The 15,917-nt window shown below is 45.6% G+C and overlaps 1 protein-coding gene across 2 annotated transcripts in view; it reads right to left on the reverse strand.

The window, feature by feature from the left end:
* SGCD (sarcoglycan delta) overlaps window positions 1–15,917 on the reverse strand; it is a 349,434-nt gene that overhangs the window by 127,813 nt on the left and 205,704 nt on the right. For both annotated transcript variants that reach the window (XM_055812889.1, XM_027778842.2), the window contains one exon: window positions 10,678–10,863. In XM_055812889.1, the coding sequence (XP_055668864.1) occupies window positions 10,678–10,863 (186 nt within the window). The remainder of the gene's footprint in view (window positions 1–10,677; window positions 10,864–15,917) is intronic.

The following is a 15,917-nucleotide window of genomic DNA, read 5'->3' on the forward strand; positions in this document are numbered from 1 at the left end:
TCTGCTGATAACATTGCTCTGTAATTTAGTGCTTGCTTCAGAAGTGGTTTGTGTGCACAAATATGTACTTAGCAGGAATTCCCTTTCCAAGATACAGAGGAAATAAAGACTGTAAAAGGCATTTGATTTTCTAGTTTCCTGGAACAAAATTCTTTAATGTCTTGTCTTGAAAGATTAAATATTTCAGAAACAATACCACCCTACAAAATAATCTAAATCAAAATCAGCACCTACACATCTATACAACTTGCACCTACACGAAATACAAGTATTTCAGGGCTCTGCATATACAACTAAAGAGCTTTTTTTCCCCCTAATGTGAGGAGATGCACTTTGCTAAGCGTGTTTACTTGCTAAGAAATAACAGAGGCAGGTCACACATGTTTTCATGTGTTTAACTGTAGCTGCAACTTCAAAAAATACGACAAATCTAGTGCTGACAAACAATGACGTTTCAGCTTCTGACATTTCACCTGTAGCCCTCTACAGAGGTCACAGAAAGATTTTAGTCCATCTAGACATCCTATGTGTTTCAGCATACGTTACAGAGAACCTTCAGGATAATAAAAAGCAGAAATCAGACGCACACGTCCTGCTGACTTGAGTAACACAAGGTGTTAATGAACAATGCAGCAACACAGCAAGCAGAATGTGCTCATGTTTTTCAGCATCACCATCTTCAGAGCAGAGAGTTAACAGCAGAAGATGGCCATGCCTGCTGCTACAACATACGCACTTTTAATTCTGTCATGCCTGTTTTCAGATCCATAACATGGGGAGGGATTTTAACAGAGCAAATTTTAAGGGTGCAATCAGAGTGACTGTGCTGCCAGGAGCAGCAGGGAGATGCTGACAGCAGCAGCGAGGTGGGATGGGCGATGGGGATGCTGCAGCTCCAGCCCGAGGCAGTGGCTTCCACCGAGGGGCTGCGCTGCCGCCCAGCACAGCGCCCACGGGCTGCCCTCAGACCCCTCCGGCCACAGCTCACCCATCGGTGCCAAATGGATGCCACAGCACCTTGGAGAGAGGAGCAGGGCTGGTCCCTAACACCCGTGACACAGATGGGTGGGCTACAAAGTGTCGTGGCTGCTTTAGGGGCACACGCCATGCACCAGGATTGCCGGGGCAAAGGCGCTGGGATGAGAAAGTTCCACTTCTTGCAGCAACAAAACCCAAGCCTGTGGTCTTGGAACCCTGTGCAGGTGGAGGGGCAGGGAGATGTCTGAGCTGTTCCCAAGCCCAGAGGCACACCGCTGCTCAGTCCCACACACCTGGAGCTGGCGGAGCCCCTCTCCTGTGCTTCATAGGACACGCTCAGCCAAAAGGCTTGTAATTGTTATCTAGAATAACCGAACTACCATTGCGAGCCAACAAGAGCTGTACAAACCCAGAAATCCCGTGATGGAAATGAAACCATCAGGAGGACTTGGGCAAGGCACGTGCTCCTGTGCCTGTTGGCCGGGGACACCTGGGAGGATGGGCTGTGCCCTTGGACTTCTCATCAACACACCCCAAGCCAGGCTTTTGAGTAATTAAACCTCAATTTTAGCTGGTTAACCCACACTGAAGAATCATTTATGAGGACCTTCAGTCACCTTAATTGCATAAGGATAAAACAATTTTCAGGGACCCTCTGTGTGGGAGTAAACTTTTCAGGTTTGTGGGTTTTTTTTCCTTTTCCTGTGGTGGGGTGGAAACTCTAACGACTTCAATTAGAAGCAATTACTGGAGACGTAGAGGCTTCTCTGAGGTTAAGCTGCCCTTCGTTTTCTCAAGAGAAGCCTTTAATTAAATGCAAATAATTACAAATTTCACATAGCAGATTGCCATAATTTCACTATTAGTTACTGGATCTCATTTAAAAAGGAAAGAGGTGGGCAGTAGTGCTGGGTGGACGCGAAGTAATGAGAATTCAAGAGGTCAAGGCTGAACTACCTGCGTAAATCTATTCCTCTTCTATAAATCTGTCCGCAACCACATCATTTCAGTGTTAACCGGTTGTCCTTCATGCAAGTGCACTGGAGTGCAGTCCCATAGAAACTCAGCCCTCAACACAAATAATTACCTCCGTCCATCTCACCGCTGACCACGGCAGCGAAGGCAGGTTGGGTAACGGGGAAGATGTAGCTGCAGTGGAAATGACCAGAACTCAAATGCAAGCTGTGATGAATTCAAATGGCATATTCAAGCTCATCTCACCAGCAGAGCTCTGGAAGAACAGGAATATGAAATGGCAGCAAGTATGTTAAATACATCTATCAAATCGGGTAATAGAGCATCTGCAGGAGGGGAAAGACAGGCTCCACACAACCGCAGGTCTGTAATTCTGTCCTCAAAACTGTCAGTCTGCAGAGCAGCTTCTGACAGTTACAGAAGGTAAATAAAGCAAATGCATACAACTGCAGAGAGAATACGCCACTTAGCTTCTTACTCCTTTTGTTTTGTCGAACAGAAGCCTACCGCAGCTCCCAGGCAGCGGCGAGCTGGGGCTTTACCCCGCGGTGCAGGTCTCTGCTGCTCACGCTTTGCACCGACCCCCACGGTGTGCGAGCAAGCCCCTTGCCACGCTGCAACCCAAGATGCAAATGGCAGCAGTTCAGGACCAAACGCCAAGGAACATTTTAAGCAGCAGCTTTCTGAAAAGCTGGTGGCTTTCCAGTTCCAGGACAAGCTGAAGAGGCATGGAGGCTCCTCCAAGCAGCCCCTCAGCCTTAAGGCACCCGTGCAAAAGTGGTGCTTCAGAAGGATTATATTTTTGTTATAGCAATGGCTGCTAGGATTCCAGAGCTAAGGTCATTGCTCTCTGCCGTGCAGCGCTCAGGAGGGATGTCAGGAAGTTCAGAAGGAAAAAAAAAGCTCAAGGAACAAGAGAAGCAGCAGTGGAAAACTTACTCTGTGGCTCAGCTTGGCACATCATTTCTGTGTGGATTCCCAAATTAAATAATTTCTCCTACTGCACTGTAAGAATATGGGGAGGGATCAGACTGTAAGCTATTCAGAGGACTAACTGATTATTGACATTTTAGCAGAGAGCTTGTTTTTGTTCTTTTGCACATTTATAATAATACCTTTTACATGTTCTCTAAGAGACAAATCTCTCTGTGCTTCAGAACTGCTACTCTGAAGATCTTTTGTTGGCACTGAGACGAATATTAATGTGAAATATCTTATTTCTCCAGATGAAAGAGAAGCTGAGAACAATTTCCTCTGGAAGGAGGTGGCGGAAGGCGGGAACTGGGATCAAGAGTTTATGACTCACCCCTGCCCAGCCCACCCATGCCCTCCTCGCTATTTGCCAGGTCCTGCTGCTATCGTGCCGTGAAGCAGCTCTTCCCGGTCTGACAAAGCTTGCCACCGCACTCCCTGCAGCACAGCAGGGGCGTGGGGCACCAGCAGGCAAGACCCTCTTCGTTCACAGGCAGAAATGCTGGAACTGAAGTGTTATGCCAGACACCCAATGCTCAACCTGACATTGCAAACCACCCAAATCCCTGCCGCTCTTCTCCCTTCTCCATCTGTTTTTACCCCTCTGTTCTTGGAGGGACCAAAGAAAGCCTAACGTATTCTTAATGCAGCCATGTATTTTCCTGCTCTGGAGATATGCAGAAGACTGGTTATTGAGGCTCGACAGCACAGCCCATACAGCAAATGTGCAAGGTGATGTTTTGCCTGTATGCATACACCGAACTACAGGTATGAGGAGAGGGGTGTGTTGAGTTTCCAACATCTTCTTTGAAAACAGAAGTAAATAATGACCAAGACATGCTGGGTCCTGGTATACCTGGGTGACAGGGCTAAATTCGCCGGTGTCCAGTAGGAAAACAGCACCAATAAAAGCTTTTTCTGATATGGGGACATTTATAATATCTCTCACTCCTGGTGAGTAGTAAGTACAGAGTAACTTATACAGCAGCTTCTTCCACAGTAGAGATACTAACAAATCAGACTGCTTTCTTCTGCCTCTGAAAAACAGAGACACTAAATACGTTTGAGACATTTCTGTCTCCAGGACACATACTTTTCTTCAGATGGCTTGAGTATGAACAGTGGCGTAGAAATGATGGAGAACTGAGAGCTGGAAGCCTGTCCCTCAGTTCTTCACAAAATCCAACCCAAAATATTTGAGGGAAAAGGGCCATCTGCTGTTACGACACTCTACACCACAGACTGCTCTGTGCAGCAGTCAAAGAATTAACCCAAAGGATTACTTAAATGATTGCAGTGTAGCATTTCCCACATGGTTTAGTAGTACTAGTAGAAGAGTTACTAGTTCACTATTTCTTTTGCTCCCATGACATACCTGTAAGCACATCCAGTGCTACGGCAGGTCTCTGAAAACTCAACGGTTCAGCAGGGAGTAGAGACAGTGAGATAAAAATATCGAGTCCTTTATCACTTTTGGGTAACAAGGAAGATGAAAACCTTATGTGCTTATGCTGGCTGAGAAAATGTGGTATTAGGATAATAAAAATGACATATTATCAGAGACTGAGTTTTCAAAGGTTCACTAGGAACCGATGCACTGTAGCTCAGCAAGTCATCAGTACCAAATGCTTGACACTCCGGAGGATGCAGCAATGAAGGGGTCAAACTTGTAATAACATTACGCAATATCCTATTGAAACTGACTATATTCTAAACTCCGAAGGAGCGAAAGGGAAAAGTACTTAGGTACTTTTTTTTTTTTTTTTTTTTTTTTTGAATAAGTAATCGCAATTGCTTTTCCTACAGAAACTCTCTAGGAGTGAAATTCAGATCTCTAAAAAAAAGAGTAAAAGAAAAGCGTAACATATTTTTTCCTCAATCCAGGAGGAAGGAAATTGGAATTTATAGTAAATAAAACCTGCAAATAAAAAGCAATACAGTGAAGGGCTTGCTCCACTGATGTCAATGCCAAGATTCCAACTAAATTCCAGGGCATAAGGATTTCACCTGTAGAAACTTCACTTAATAGTACAGTCACTCGCAGTATTGCTGGTGTTGTCAGACCACTACAAGGTTAACATCTTTATATCAGAAGATGCAGTCCACATCAATGAGGAAGAAGGGAAACAGGCAGAACTCTTGGGTCATGCAGGTAGTCTCAAAACTACTGTTGTACAAAAACAGCAGCATGAATTAGGACAGAAAAGTGCATCATTTTCTATGCGTGTGTATATGTGAGGGGGAGAGAGGGAAAAAAAAGAACACTCTTTTCTTCAATAAGGATATAGCAATATTAATTCTTTACTCTGAACAATTTTAGCTGACTGATTACAGTTGCTCTACAAAGCAGAAGCTAAAAGCAGATCAGATTGCTTTCCCATGTTGGCCTTACCATCGCACCTAAAGAGACCCCAGAGAAATCACGGAAAGGGAATATAAACTACACACTCATTTTCTTCTGAAGGCAATTCTTAATTTTAAAAAAAATAATAATTAGGACAAATTCTATTCCTTTAAATCATTAATAAAGAATCCTGCCTGTTAGGGCAATGAGCTTTCCTAACTCTAATCCATCTTTACTGCCGTGTTATTACCTTACTGTTTTCCTGTAATTAAAATGTGGCAGGTAGTTTACACACAAGAGGGAGTAATTGTATTGGAAATAACTGTTCATAACCACATTTTAAAAGCTCATTTTTCTTATCAACTTTTAATAAAGAAAGCAAGATAATGATGATATTTAGCATTTGTGCCACCTGCAGCAGCATTTTGTCTCTCTAAATTGCTAAAATTTCATTCAATGACGCTAAAACATACCCCTTCAGCTATGAATGCAGCCTGCAGCAAAAAAGAAAAATCTGAACAATTGCAGTCATTTGTTCCTGTTCAATCGAAATAATAAAATGTGGCTGAGCCTCACACTAAAGGACGCAAACTTCCAACAAACCTTGCGTGGTTCTGGAAGGGGAACGCAGAGTTTGCATGTGCTGTGGTTAGGGAGCACCCCGGCCTCCCCCTGAGGGCCAGGAGGGGAAGATCTCCGCTCTTTGCACCCTGAGGGGGGTGGAATGGGGTGAGCCACCATCTGCCTGTTTCTACATTGCATTTCCTCGAAGGTGCACGCGCAGCTGGGACAAGCGGTCGGCACAGATTTGCACAGACCTGGAGGCAGCACATGCACTCCTGGTCTGCAGGAAGATGTGAAGTTTGGCTCCTGAAGGGTCTCTTGAATTCCAAAGCTGCAGAGCATTTTCCTTACAAAGACTATCCTGGAGCCTTCGCTTTGGATGGTTCTTAGAAAACAGTTCTCCACAATTGTCAAGCCTTGCAAGCTGATTAGGGGAAAAAATATGATCTTTCCACTTACTATTGTTTACAGCCTAGTAGAACCTGCCAGTATATAGGGCTACAGGATGCCATATGCAAACAGCTTCTGTCCTGAAGAGCATACAATACAAAACACGTCAATATCCATATATCCACAGGTACCTATGGATAGCAACGCCAGGGAAGGGCAAAGGGTCCTCATGGTTTGAAGGGCAGACAGGTAGGTGGGCATTTGCCATTTAAATGCAGCTACAACAGGACACAGCTCTTGTCTCTCCTGCAGGAGGTCTTTCTGCTGCCTAACGGACTATAAAGGGGTACTAATGGATAGGACTATAAAGGGGTACTAATGGATAACACTTTGGACTCCTCACACTATTTAAAATACCAGGCATTGTACGCCAGCCTTGTGGAAAGAGGTCAGTGCACTGTCATTACCCATTATCTGAGCCTTCTGAGCCTTGTACTGTTTAAAATAAGGATATCGGTTTGCTGTGTTTATATAAGCACATCTTTTGTTGTAATATTCAGCAGGAAGCTTTTAAAAAATGTTTTAAGCTCACTAGGAATAGCTGAAATAGAGATCCCCAGCACATCATAGGCACACAGCATAAAAGATGCATGTGCTTATATGCAGAGTCACAGGCAATCCCACTGCTAAAGAGCTACATCACTGGATGCTGATGCAGGTGGACCATAAAGAGGAAGGTTATTAAGAGCTCCGATTCCAGCCTTGTAATTGGCTTGGCACGTACAAACCCTGGCAGGGGCTGTGCCAGCCTCAGCTGAGCTCCGGGCAGCTCGAGGTTGAGCCCCCCACAGCCTGAGGCTGAGCCCTCCACCGTGCAGGTGTGGGAGCAGGATACAGCCCCAGCCCGCACTGCACCCGCGGGCTGGTGGCCGAGTCACGTTCACAGTCCGCAGGCATTAGTGTTTTCTCTCCAAATCCAGTATGTGCAAACCGTGCACTTCTACCAGGCTTGCCCGAGCTCCCTTTACCTATACATCATCGGAAAGCTGAGTGCTGGGTGGTGGTTTCTACCTCAATTAGGGTAGGCACCTTCAGAGCGCATTTGGGTTTCAACCCAAATTGGTGGCTTTGGTCCAGATTCATTCTGTGGTTTGGCTTAAAAAAATCAAAGTAAGGTTTAGAGGTAGCAACCTCCACAGGGCTTCCCACAGCCCCAGAGCAGCACAGCCCTGATGGAAATGAACGGGATAAACGGACCTGGCTATGGGAACGAGCTACGGGACAGGCAGATGACACCCGAGGTCCCCTCCAGGCCTGGTTTTCATATGGCCTGTGCCTCCTAAAGGCATTTAAAACAAACTGAGGATCAAATACTACACGAGAAGTGAATGAGTGCACCAGAGGACAAACTAGACAGTGACCAACCAGCCTCATGCAAACGTGACGATGCTTTGAGAGCCCCGTGTAAAAAGCCATAGACAGAACTTGCCTTGCTTATTGAAAGCCACAGATTGGAAGCTTATGGTTTGATTTTACAGGAGTTGTCTCCTGGAGCACGAGCCAGCGGGGCGTGCAGAGGGAGCTCTGGGCTTGATATGGAAGTGGAGCGGATGGATGCTGCTACCACGTGCATCAGAAGGTGGGTTTTTTCCCCTGAGGTTGTCTTACTTCATCTCCTCCTCCCTTCTCCACTCCCCATTATTGGCATTTAAAACACCCCTGAGTTTTCTTGACCAGGTTTGCTGTGCTCATTAAAATACTGTGAGTACTTATTGGCTATAATGATCACTCATTAAATTCTGGTAAGTGCCAGGACTGTTCTGTGAACAGATTCAGGTTCTGGGAGGAGAGATCAGGGGTGGGAAGATACTGGAAATACTACATTTTCCACAGGAACAGAAATACAAACTTTCCCCTGCTTCTTTGCTCTACAAGACACTGGAATAACTCAGACCTGTTAAGGAGCAGCTATTGCTTACTGACTGCTCAAATCATTCCCCTGCCCCAGGAGGACTCTCAGCTCTTCTTATCAGAACAGGAACAAATAAATTTATTTTCCATATTTGCATCTCCTCATTTAAGATTTTTCCTACATTTGTTATTTAGAGATAAAAACCTGCCTCTCAAAATTCCCTTAGCAAAGCGGCTTCCTCAGCCTCAGGGAACGGTGCAGGAGGGACTGCAGAGCAGGATCCAAAGCCGCTGGCGAGGCTGCAGGAGCAGCAGGACACCAGGAGATGAATGGCTGCATATCGGGGCACGGATCACATTTTACAAGCCCTGTTCTTGTATTTATTTCCAATTGACTGTGTCAAAGACACACACCCTGACTAGTGTGGCCATGCCTACAACCGTAAAGCAGTTCCCACTGCAGGATTCGGTGCTACCATCTGTGTTTTTACCACCAAATGCTGTTCATCGCCTACTAACATTAGATGATATGAAATAACTAAAACCATATACAAATATACTTTACCCCAGACTAATCCCCAGTGAATCAGAGGGCGAGTAACTATTTAAGGAAACAGAATCAGACTAGAGCTTGAAGACCAGTGCATCCCCCCAAAAGTCAGTGTATATACCAGCAGGGCAGGAAGCACTGCTGGAAAGGGGATGTTTCTGTAGGTATCCCTAGGAGACGACTCTTCTGCAGATGGCCTGCACAATGCAATGCATCAGGAGAGGGCAGTGAGGGAGAAAGGAGCACAGAAGTTCACCCGGCTTCCCAAGCAACTTGTAGATAGTCAGTTGACTCACCACCACCACCACCAAACAGCAGAAAGCACAGGACTGACATACCAAAGTTACGTTATTCTAAGGAAATAAAATTGCATTCCTGAAAAGTGAGAATCTGAAATCCTATTATTTTGTGCTTGGGCTGATACCCATAGCACTGCCTGTATGATGAGCACATGACCAAGTCTCCCACCACCTCAGAAATACCTGTTTTTTCAACTACATTAACCTGAAGACCACAGTTCAGCACGAAATGCGTAACAAAATGGCATCAGCTTCACAAGATTAAATAACTGGTCTGGTTAAGCATTAATTGCTCCAGTTTGGCTCCCTCTTCACCCACTCACAGGAGCTTTGTGCGGATTACTGCTTTATAATTGCTTGCGCCCTAAGCACACTTGCATTGCAATCCCCTGCACACCTTGACAGCATCCTGGTTAGAGAAAATGAGTGCTGCATGTTCCCCTGTCACAGCACTTTGTCTGCTGGATACAGTAAGTCTGAGATTGTTTACTCAACTTCCCATGGCCCATTAATGACATAATGTTGGACACAGCTGTTCAGGACTTCACAAGACCAAAGCAGAGAAAGAAATGCCAGGAGACTTCAAACACGCTGCTCACATCAGAGCCTGGCTGGGAAAGTCCTTGAAAGCGGTCTAAGGGAATTTAGCATTACAGCTCTCATGAAGTAAATCCAGGATTAAAGCTTCAAACTTGGTTTCTCCTGACGACGCAAATGATTCTAAAATAACTCCATCCAACCAAGATGGCACTGACTGCTTTGAAGAACAGCGGGCCAGTCATTTAACTTTCACTCTGCTTGGCCGAATTATCTTCTGAAAAACTACAACCTGCCATAAATAAAGGCTCACTAGCTCTGGAAGTGGGGTGTGCCTGGTTCATCAGGTCCTGACTTTCAGTGTGTTTGAGCAGGAGAGGTGAAGCTCACCCCGTAAAAAGGCAATTAATGGTCAGGGCACACCTCAAGATCTCCAAAAGAGTTTGAGCAGAGTTCAAGTGATGCACAGAGCGCTCTGGGTCTAAAAGACACCATTTGCCCCAGTGCAATCCACCTCCCAACACAGTTGCCTAACATTTTTCTAGGGGCTTCCGGAAAGCGGACCCTGGCCAGGGGGTCTGGGCAGCGAGGGAGTGCTGCTGGCAGGACCGATGTGCACCAGCCACAGCACAACAAAGATAAACATGCTCCATCTAAATACCACACCCAGAGAGCCAACCTGGAAATTGTGGAACCACCTCATTATGGAACAACAGGAGTTTTCCCTAAGAAAAAGGCAAATCATCAAAGTTTCTCATCTTCCCAGTCATGAGGCAGAGCAGAAAAAGTGAAAGAGAAAGCCTCAAACCCACTCCCACACCCCGGTTCAAAATAAGCTATTTCATTAATTTTAAAACACTTTACAATTGAAAACTTGAGGAGGGTTGTGTATATTGTTTACACATATTCATATATTTATATGTAGCAGTTAGAGGGAACACACATGGCAACACTGAGCTGATTCCTCAGCTTGGCAATGCTGCAGACATCTCCAGCAGAAAAAGATCATTGGGTCAATTTGTTCCTCCCTGTGATACTGGTTATCCAAAGCAATTAAACCACACCATCATCAAAGCTGTACCTGAATTCATGCTCAGAGGAAAGACCACCACCCCTCCCTCACCTTCCCCAGACCTTTCAGGGTAACCCCTACTTACAATTGTGAAGTTCATAACCTTCAGAATCCAGATGGTCATAGCAAGGTTCACCAGGATTAAAATCATTAGGAGCAGCACAAAGAAATAGAGGCATCTCTTCCTCCAGCCATAAATCCCCACTTTGTATACCTGGGGTCCTTCTGAGGTCTGCATGGTGTTGCGGTGTGCGTACTGTTCCTGAGGCATCTGAAATGATCACAAAGAAAGAACCACGTGCATGAAGCGGCAAGAGAAAGCTGATGATATAAACTGCTTGTGCCTGCCTGTGACTCTTAAGAGAGAGTTTTGTTTTTTCTTTTTCAGAGTTTACCAGCGGGGCAGCATCTCTTTCAGTATCTTGGCTCTGCATTATTTTTCTTTCTGCTTACGTTATGCAGTGACATACAAAAAGAGAATTTTATCTCTTAAATGTATAAATAGATTTATAAATACAGGTAAGCACACTATCTAAAGGTATCCTATGGAGATCACTCTCGAGTGACTCTGTTCACCGTCCCAGGTTTTGCAAGGCAGGCACTCCGGGGCCTCTAAGGATCCAGAGGGGAAAATTTTGCACATGTTTGGTAAAAGCAGTTGAGTCCAGCAGTTTGTTTTGAAGATGCAATATGACTTCTCAGAGGCTTTATTTTTTTAAAAATAAAAATCATCTGAAATAAAATCATCCTTTCCAGCCACGGAAAAAAGCCAAAGGGGAAATGTTTGCCTTTCTCCCTTCCCACACCCCGATCTTTCTTAACTGAGTAAGCCTGAAGCACAAGGTACTCCATCTGCCACATCCCTAACAAATTATCCCCAAATATCTATGCTGGTTTAACAAGGACTCTGATACCCTGGGTTGGGCATGGCATGCTAGGACAACACCGGGGGGCAAAACTAAGGAAAGGGGGAAAGAAGAAAACCTGCTGCCGAGGGAAGCAGTGCAGCAGCATCCTCGGGACACACTGCTCTGCAGTCCCCCACAGCAAGCACCAGCCCCTCTCCGATCCCCCAGCACCCAGTGGGCTCCGGGCGGCCAGGTATCCAGCTGCCCCCACCGTGGGTGGAAGGAGACGGGTGCTTTTAAACAGCATCGCACCCAGCTGGAGCAGCGGTCCGGCCACAGCCACTGCCCAAGGGCTGCGTGCGCACAGGGTGTGAGCGTGCAGCCGTTCCGTGCCACGCCAAGGGAAGCGTTCACATGCTCGCCCTTCATGTTCGGGATGTGGAAAGCCACTTCCATGGCCTTACCCCTGGGATCTGTTTCTTACATTTTCGGACTTTTTTTAACGCACAGACTGAGGATATTGCATCATCTCTAATACCGCACGGTTTGCTGAATGTTTTGCATTTTAGACTTTAGACAGGTAAGAAGCCACCAAACATGTTCCTGCACTGCTGATTTAACATCTTCTACCTCTGGGTATCTGGCATCAACATTTTTATGAAGAGAATTACAAAATTCATGTAACAGGAGGAAACAATGCGAGTTCCTGTCTGTGGGAGTGTGATCCACGAGGGCAGCATGAGACAATGGGAGAAATCAGATGCTCCTTGTTAGCAGCTTATGTTTATTTACCATTGGTTTCCTGTTTTTTTTTCTCACTTTCTTGCTAATAGCTTCATAGTCCAGCATCTAATCAAATATAGCGGTGGTGCAGAGCCTGTTGAAGGCCAATGCAAGGTGAGTTTCTTCATGGCATAACTTTCATTCCAGTAGCATCACACTAGGGATGAAGTTCACACTTTATCTTTCCTGCTCCAGTGCTCCACACATTTGAGGCAAGGGCTGCCTGAAGAACCAGTTACCTTTTTCTACCTTTCACTGCTCCAAAAGACCTGTTTTATCTAACATGGTGTTGTCACCTGCAGTATAAGGGATCAGCCACCTCTCCCTTCTTCCCCAGGCCTTCACCCCTCCCCAGGCTGTAACAGTCTCATGTGCTAAATAAATCCATTCAGGCACTGAATTCTTTCCAGATCAGAGGCACGGATAGCTCTCCGGATCCGGACTTACAAAGCAAGGCCAACCCTGCATATTCAGGAAGGCTATGTTTAGCCTGGGGAGGCTGGTGTGCTGGCACCCCTGCTCCTGTCCCAACAGTGATGCTCCTCCAGAGGGTGGAGGTGCCCATCTGCCTCCTTCCCTAATGTCAGCAACTGTGTTAATTCCCCACACTCAAAACACACGACAGCAGCTGAAAACAGGAAGATTTTTACAAAGAGCAACAAATGAGGTACTCCTACCCTTTTCCTCTCAGGTTTCTGAACCATCGCATTTAAAAGAATTTTTCTCCCCTATATGCTTGGGGGCTACAGTCCACCAAGGAGAAAAAGCAGGTCAGACTCATGCATGAGCAGGGTGCTGCAAAAGACACCTGCAAAAGACAACTCTGGGCACCAGCGCTGCCCCTCTGCAGGCAACTGCCGGGCCAAGCTCCCTCCTTTCCAACCAAGGTGCTGCCTGTACTCGCTAAACTAAAACTAGAACACGGCGAGACTCAGCCAGCCTGTCCACACCTCCAAGCCTGCCTGCTTTTTCCAGCTTTCTCAGCTGGTCTAAAAAAAGGATCTCACATCACCCCAAACCATGCCTCACTTACAACCTCAGACTACCCCAGCCCCAGCTCAGGCTGTGAAGATCTGCAAAGTCAATTAGTGCAGACAGTCGTACCACGTCGGGAGAAGCCAACGGCTCATGACACATAATCCTGTTCTTAATATGGGGGGGCTCAGCCTGTTTAGCCAACGTGCATTAGAAGTACAGCACCGCAGAAAGGTGTGTCTGCACTGAAAAGCTCTTTTCATAGTGTAAGTGGGCTCACCGCAGACCCCTCCTGCTGCTCAGGGCAGCTGGGGTATCCATCTCGATACCGCAAAATCACCCCAAGCCCAGGCAGACCCGTAGTTTATACCAAAGGGAAGGAAAGCAAGTTGGTTACAACAGATCCAACTCGGTCTGCACCGGTATTTTTGCTCATAGGATGCCAAGTCAGCAAGTGTGGTGAGCTCTGCAGCACGGGGAGAGGAGCTGGGTCACCAACACACACACATGCTTGGAGGAAAACAGGTCTGCTCACACTGCTACAACCACTCGGATCTATGCAAAGGGAAAACTTAAACAACGATAAATTACAGAGTTTCCACTACCTGGGGGAAATTATAACCGCAACTACTGTATAGTCCAGGACTTTATTGCCTAATATTTTACCAGGGGATCCTGGAGAGCACACATTAAATGCAGCCTCTCCCTCGGAGAAAATGAATAAATTGCATTGCTAACCCTCTCAAACCATGGGGGAGGTTTGACCAATGAGAAACAATATGAAATACCAGGCTCAAAATATCTCTTTATTGCAAAACTTACTTATTCACTTTATCTCTTTCCTGCTTACTCTCCTTTTTTCTTTCTTTTTTCTTCACTTGCAGTCTGTAGGACGGAGAAGACAGCACATCCAGCTGGGGCAAAACTTTGGAGACATCAAAGAATTTACAGGAACAGAACACAACCACAAAGAACAACGTGCATCCACACAGCAGCCTGATCTTGAGAATTTCTCTTGTTCCGATAAAATATTTAGCTCACAGCTACCCTAACAGAGACAGAGCAGCTAAAGTACTACAACACAAATGATGAGCATGACTTACTAATATAGCATAAATTTATAACAAGAAAGTAACATGGGAATCATAGATACCATGTTCTTTCTATACAAACTCTCACCCAGCTACATTTAAAGCTATATATGATTTCTGGCTAGCATTTCCCCCCTGAATTGTGAATACCAAAAAAAAATGCTCGTGTCTGTAGTTCTCCAGGAAGAGAAGACAGAATGATGGACAGAGAGTGCTGAGGTGTGTTAAACAAATGAGTAGAACAAGAAGGCCTGCAAGGCAACTACATGAGGAACCAGCTATATCCGCCATCAATAATCTGCTCCGTGTGGGAGGAAAAAGTATGCTAGTCATAATTTACATTTTGGCAACTTCTCCTGAGTTAAACATTAAAAAGAACTAAGGCACCAGAACAAAAAGTATTGCTGTAAAAGGACATCCAGTGGTTGCATTTGCAAAGTACCCCCCTTTCAATTACTGAGCTAAGGGGAAAGGTGCTAGTTGCTTAATAGGATTTTTTTTTTTCCTTCTTCAGGAAAATATTAGGAACAACCACCTAGTTTTGTAATAGTGGTGAAAAGACAATATGGAAACAAATATAGAAATTGGAAAGAGAAGCACTCCTTCCAAAAGTCAAATCTGAAAGTGTCTGCCTGACATGAGAGGGCTTAAAGACACACGGGCACAGCGCTGGACCACCATCAGCGCATGTACAATCCCACTTACAACACAAAAAATGCAGCATGCCAAATCTTTAGCCACAGACAACATTACCATGACTACAAAACCATAGCCTGGAACCCATGCAATTCTCCAAGGAATCCTTGTTGCTACAAAAAAAATGGGTAATACGTTTTTGCATGAGAGCTGTACAGAGTCCTTATAGACGAACACTGCAAACAGGGCCTGATATAAAATCCAGTCTGTTCAGAAAAGCTATTCATCCTTTTGCTTTAGCATACCTGAGAGATATGGTCCATGACAAGAAAGATTTATTTGGTTTTTTAAGACCACTGGAAAAGTTCATGTCACTACGTCCTCTGATCTGCACGAGCTGCTCACCGAGTACACTTCTTGGCAAAGAAGCTCCAGCACTTCCCTTCAGCACAGCTGAAAGGCATCACAAATCAGAACTGGCACTGAGTTTCCAAAACTCACAGCAGACCCCAGCAAACCTTTCTTGCATGCCGCTCTCCCTTCCACCACGTCCTCCTGCCCTGGCAGAAAGCTTCTCACTCAGGGCACACGACCCAGATGAACGATTCATCAAGCACAAGTGTTTTATATGCGTAAGGATGGATAAACACCTTACCCTTGCAGACACCGGAGCTGTAGCGTGCCCTTGCCAAGCCGGCTTTGTGGGCTCACTGAGGGCTATCAACGGGGAGGCATAACAAGAGGAATTAATAACGTTTCTGTGCCATGGGGGCCTTTTTGATCAGCGCTTAAATGATGTACGCCTGTTAATAGAACAAATTTAAGCTGAAAGAAGATGCAGTCTGGGAAGGCAGCTTCTCTTTTATGAGCCCACTTGAAATCTGCAGCCAAAAATACCCTAGAGCTCATTGAAACCGCTCACTGCAGCACCGACCAAAAGCCCCTAAGCCCTGTGCAGCCAACGTGGCATCTCCCCTCCCTGCCTGCTTGCA

Source organism: Falco peregrinus, chromosome 8 (assembly GCF_023634155.1).
Source record: "Falco peregrinus isolate bFalPer1 chromosome 8, bFalPer1.pri, whole genome shotgun sequence".
NCBI lineage: Eukaryota > Metazoa > Chordata > Aves > Falconiformes > Falconidae > Falco > Falco peregrinus.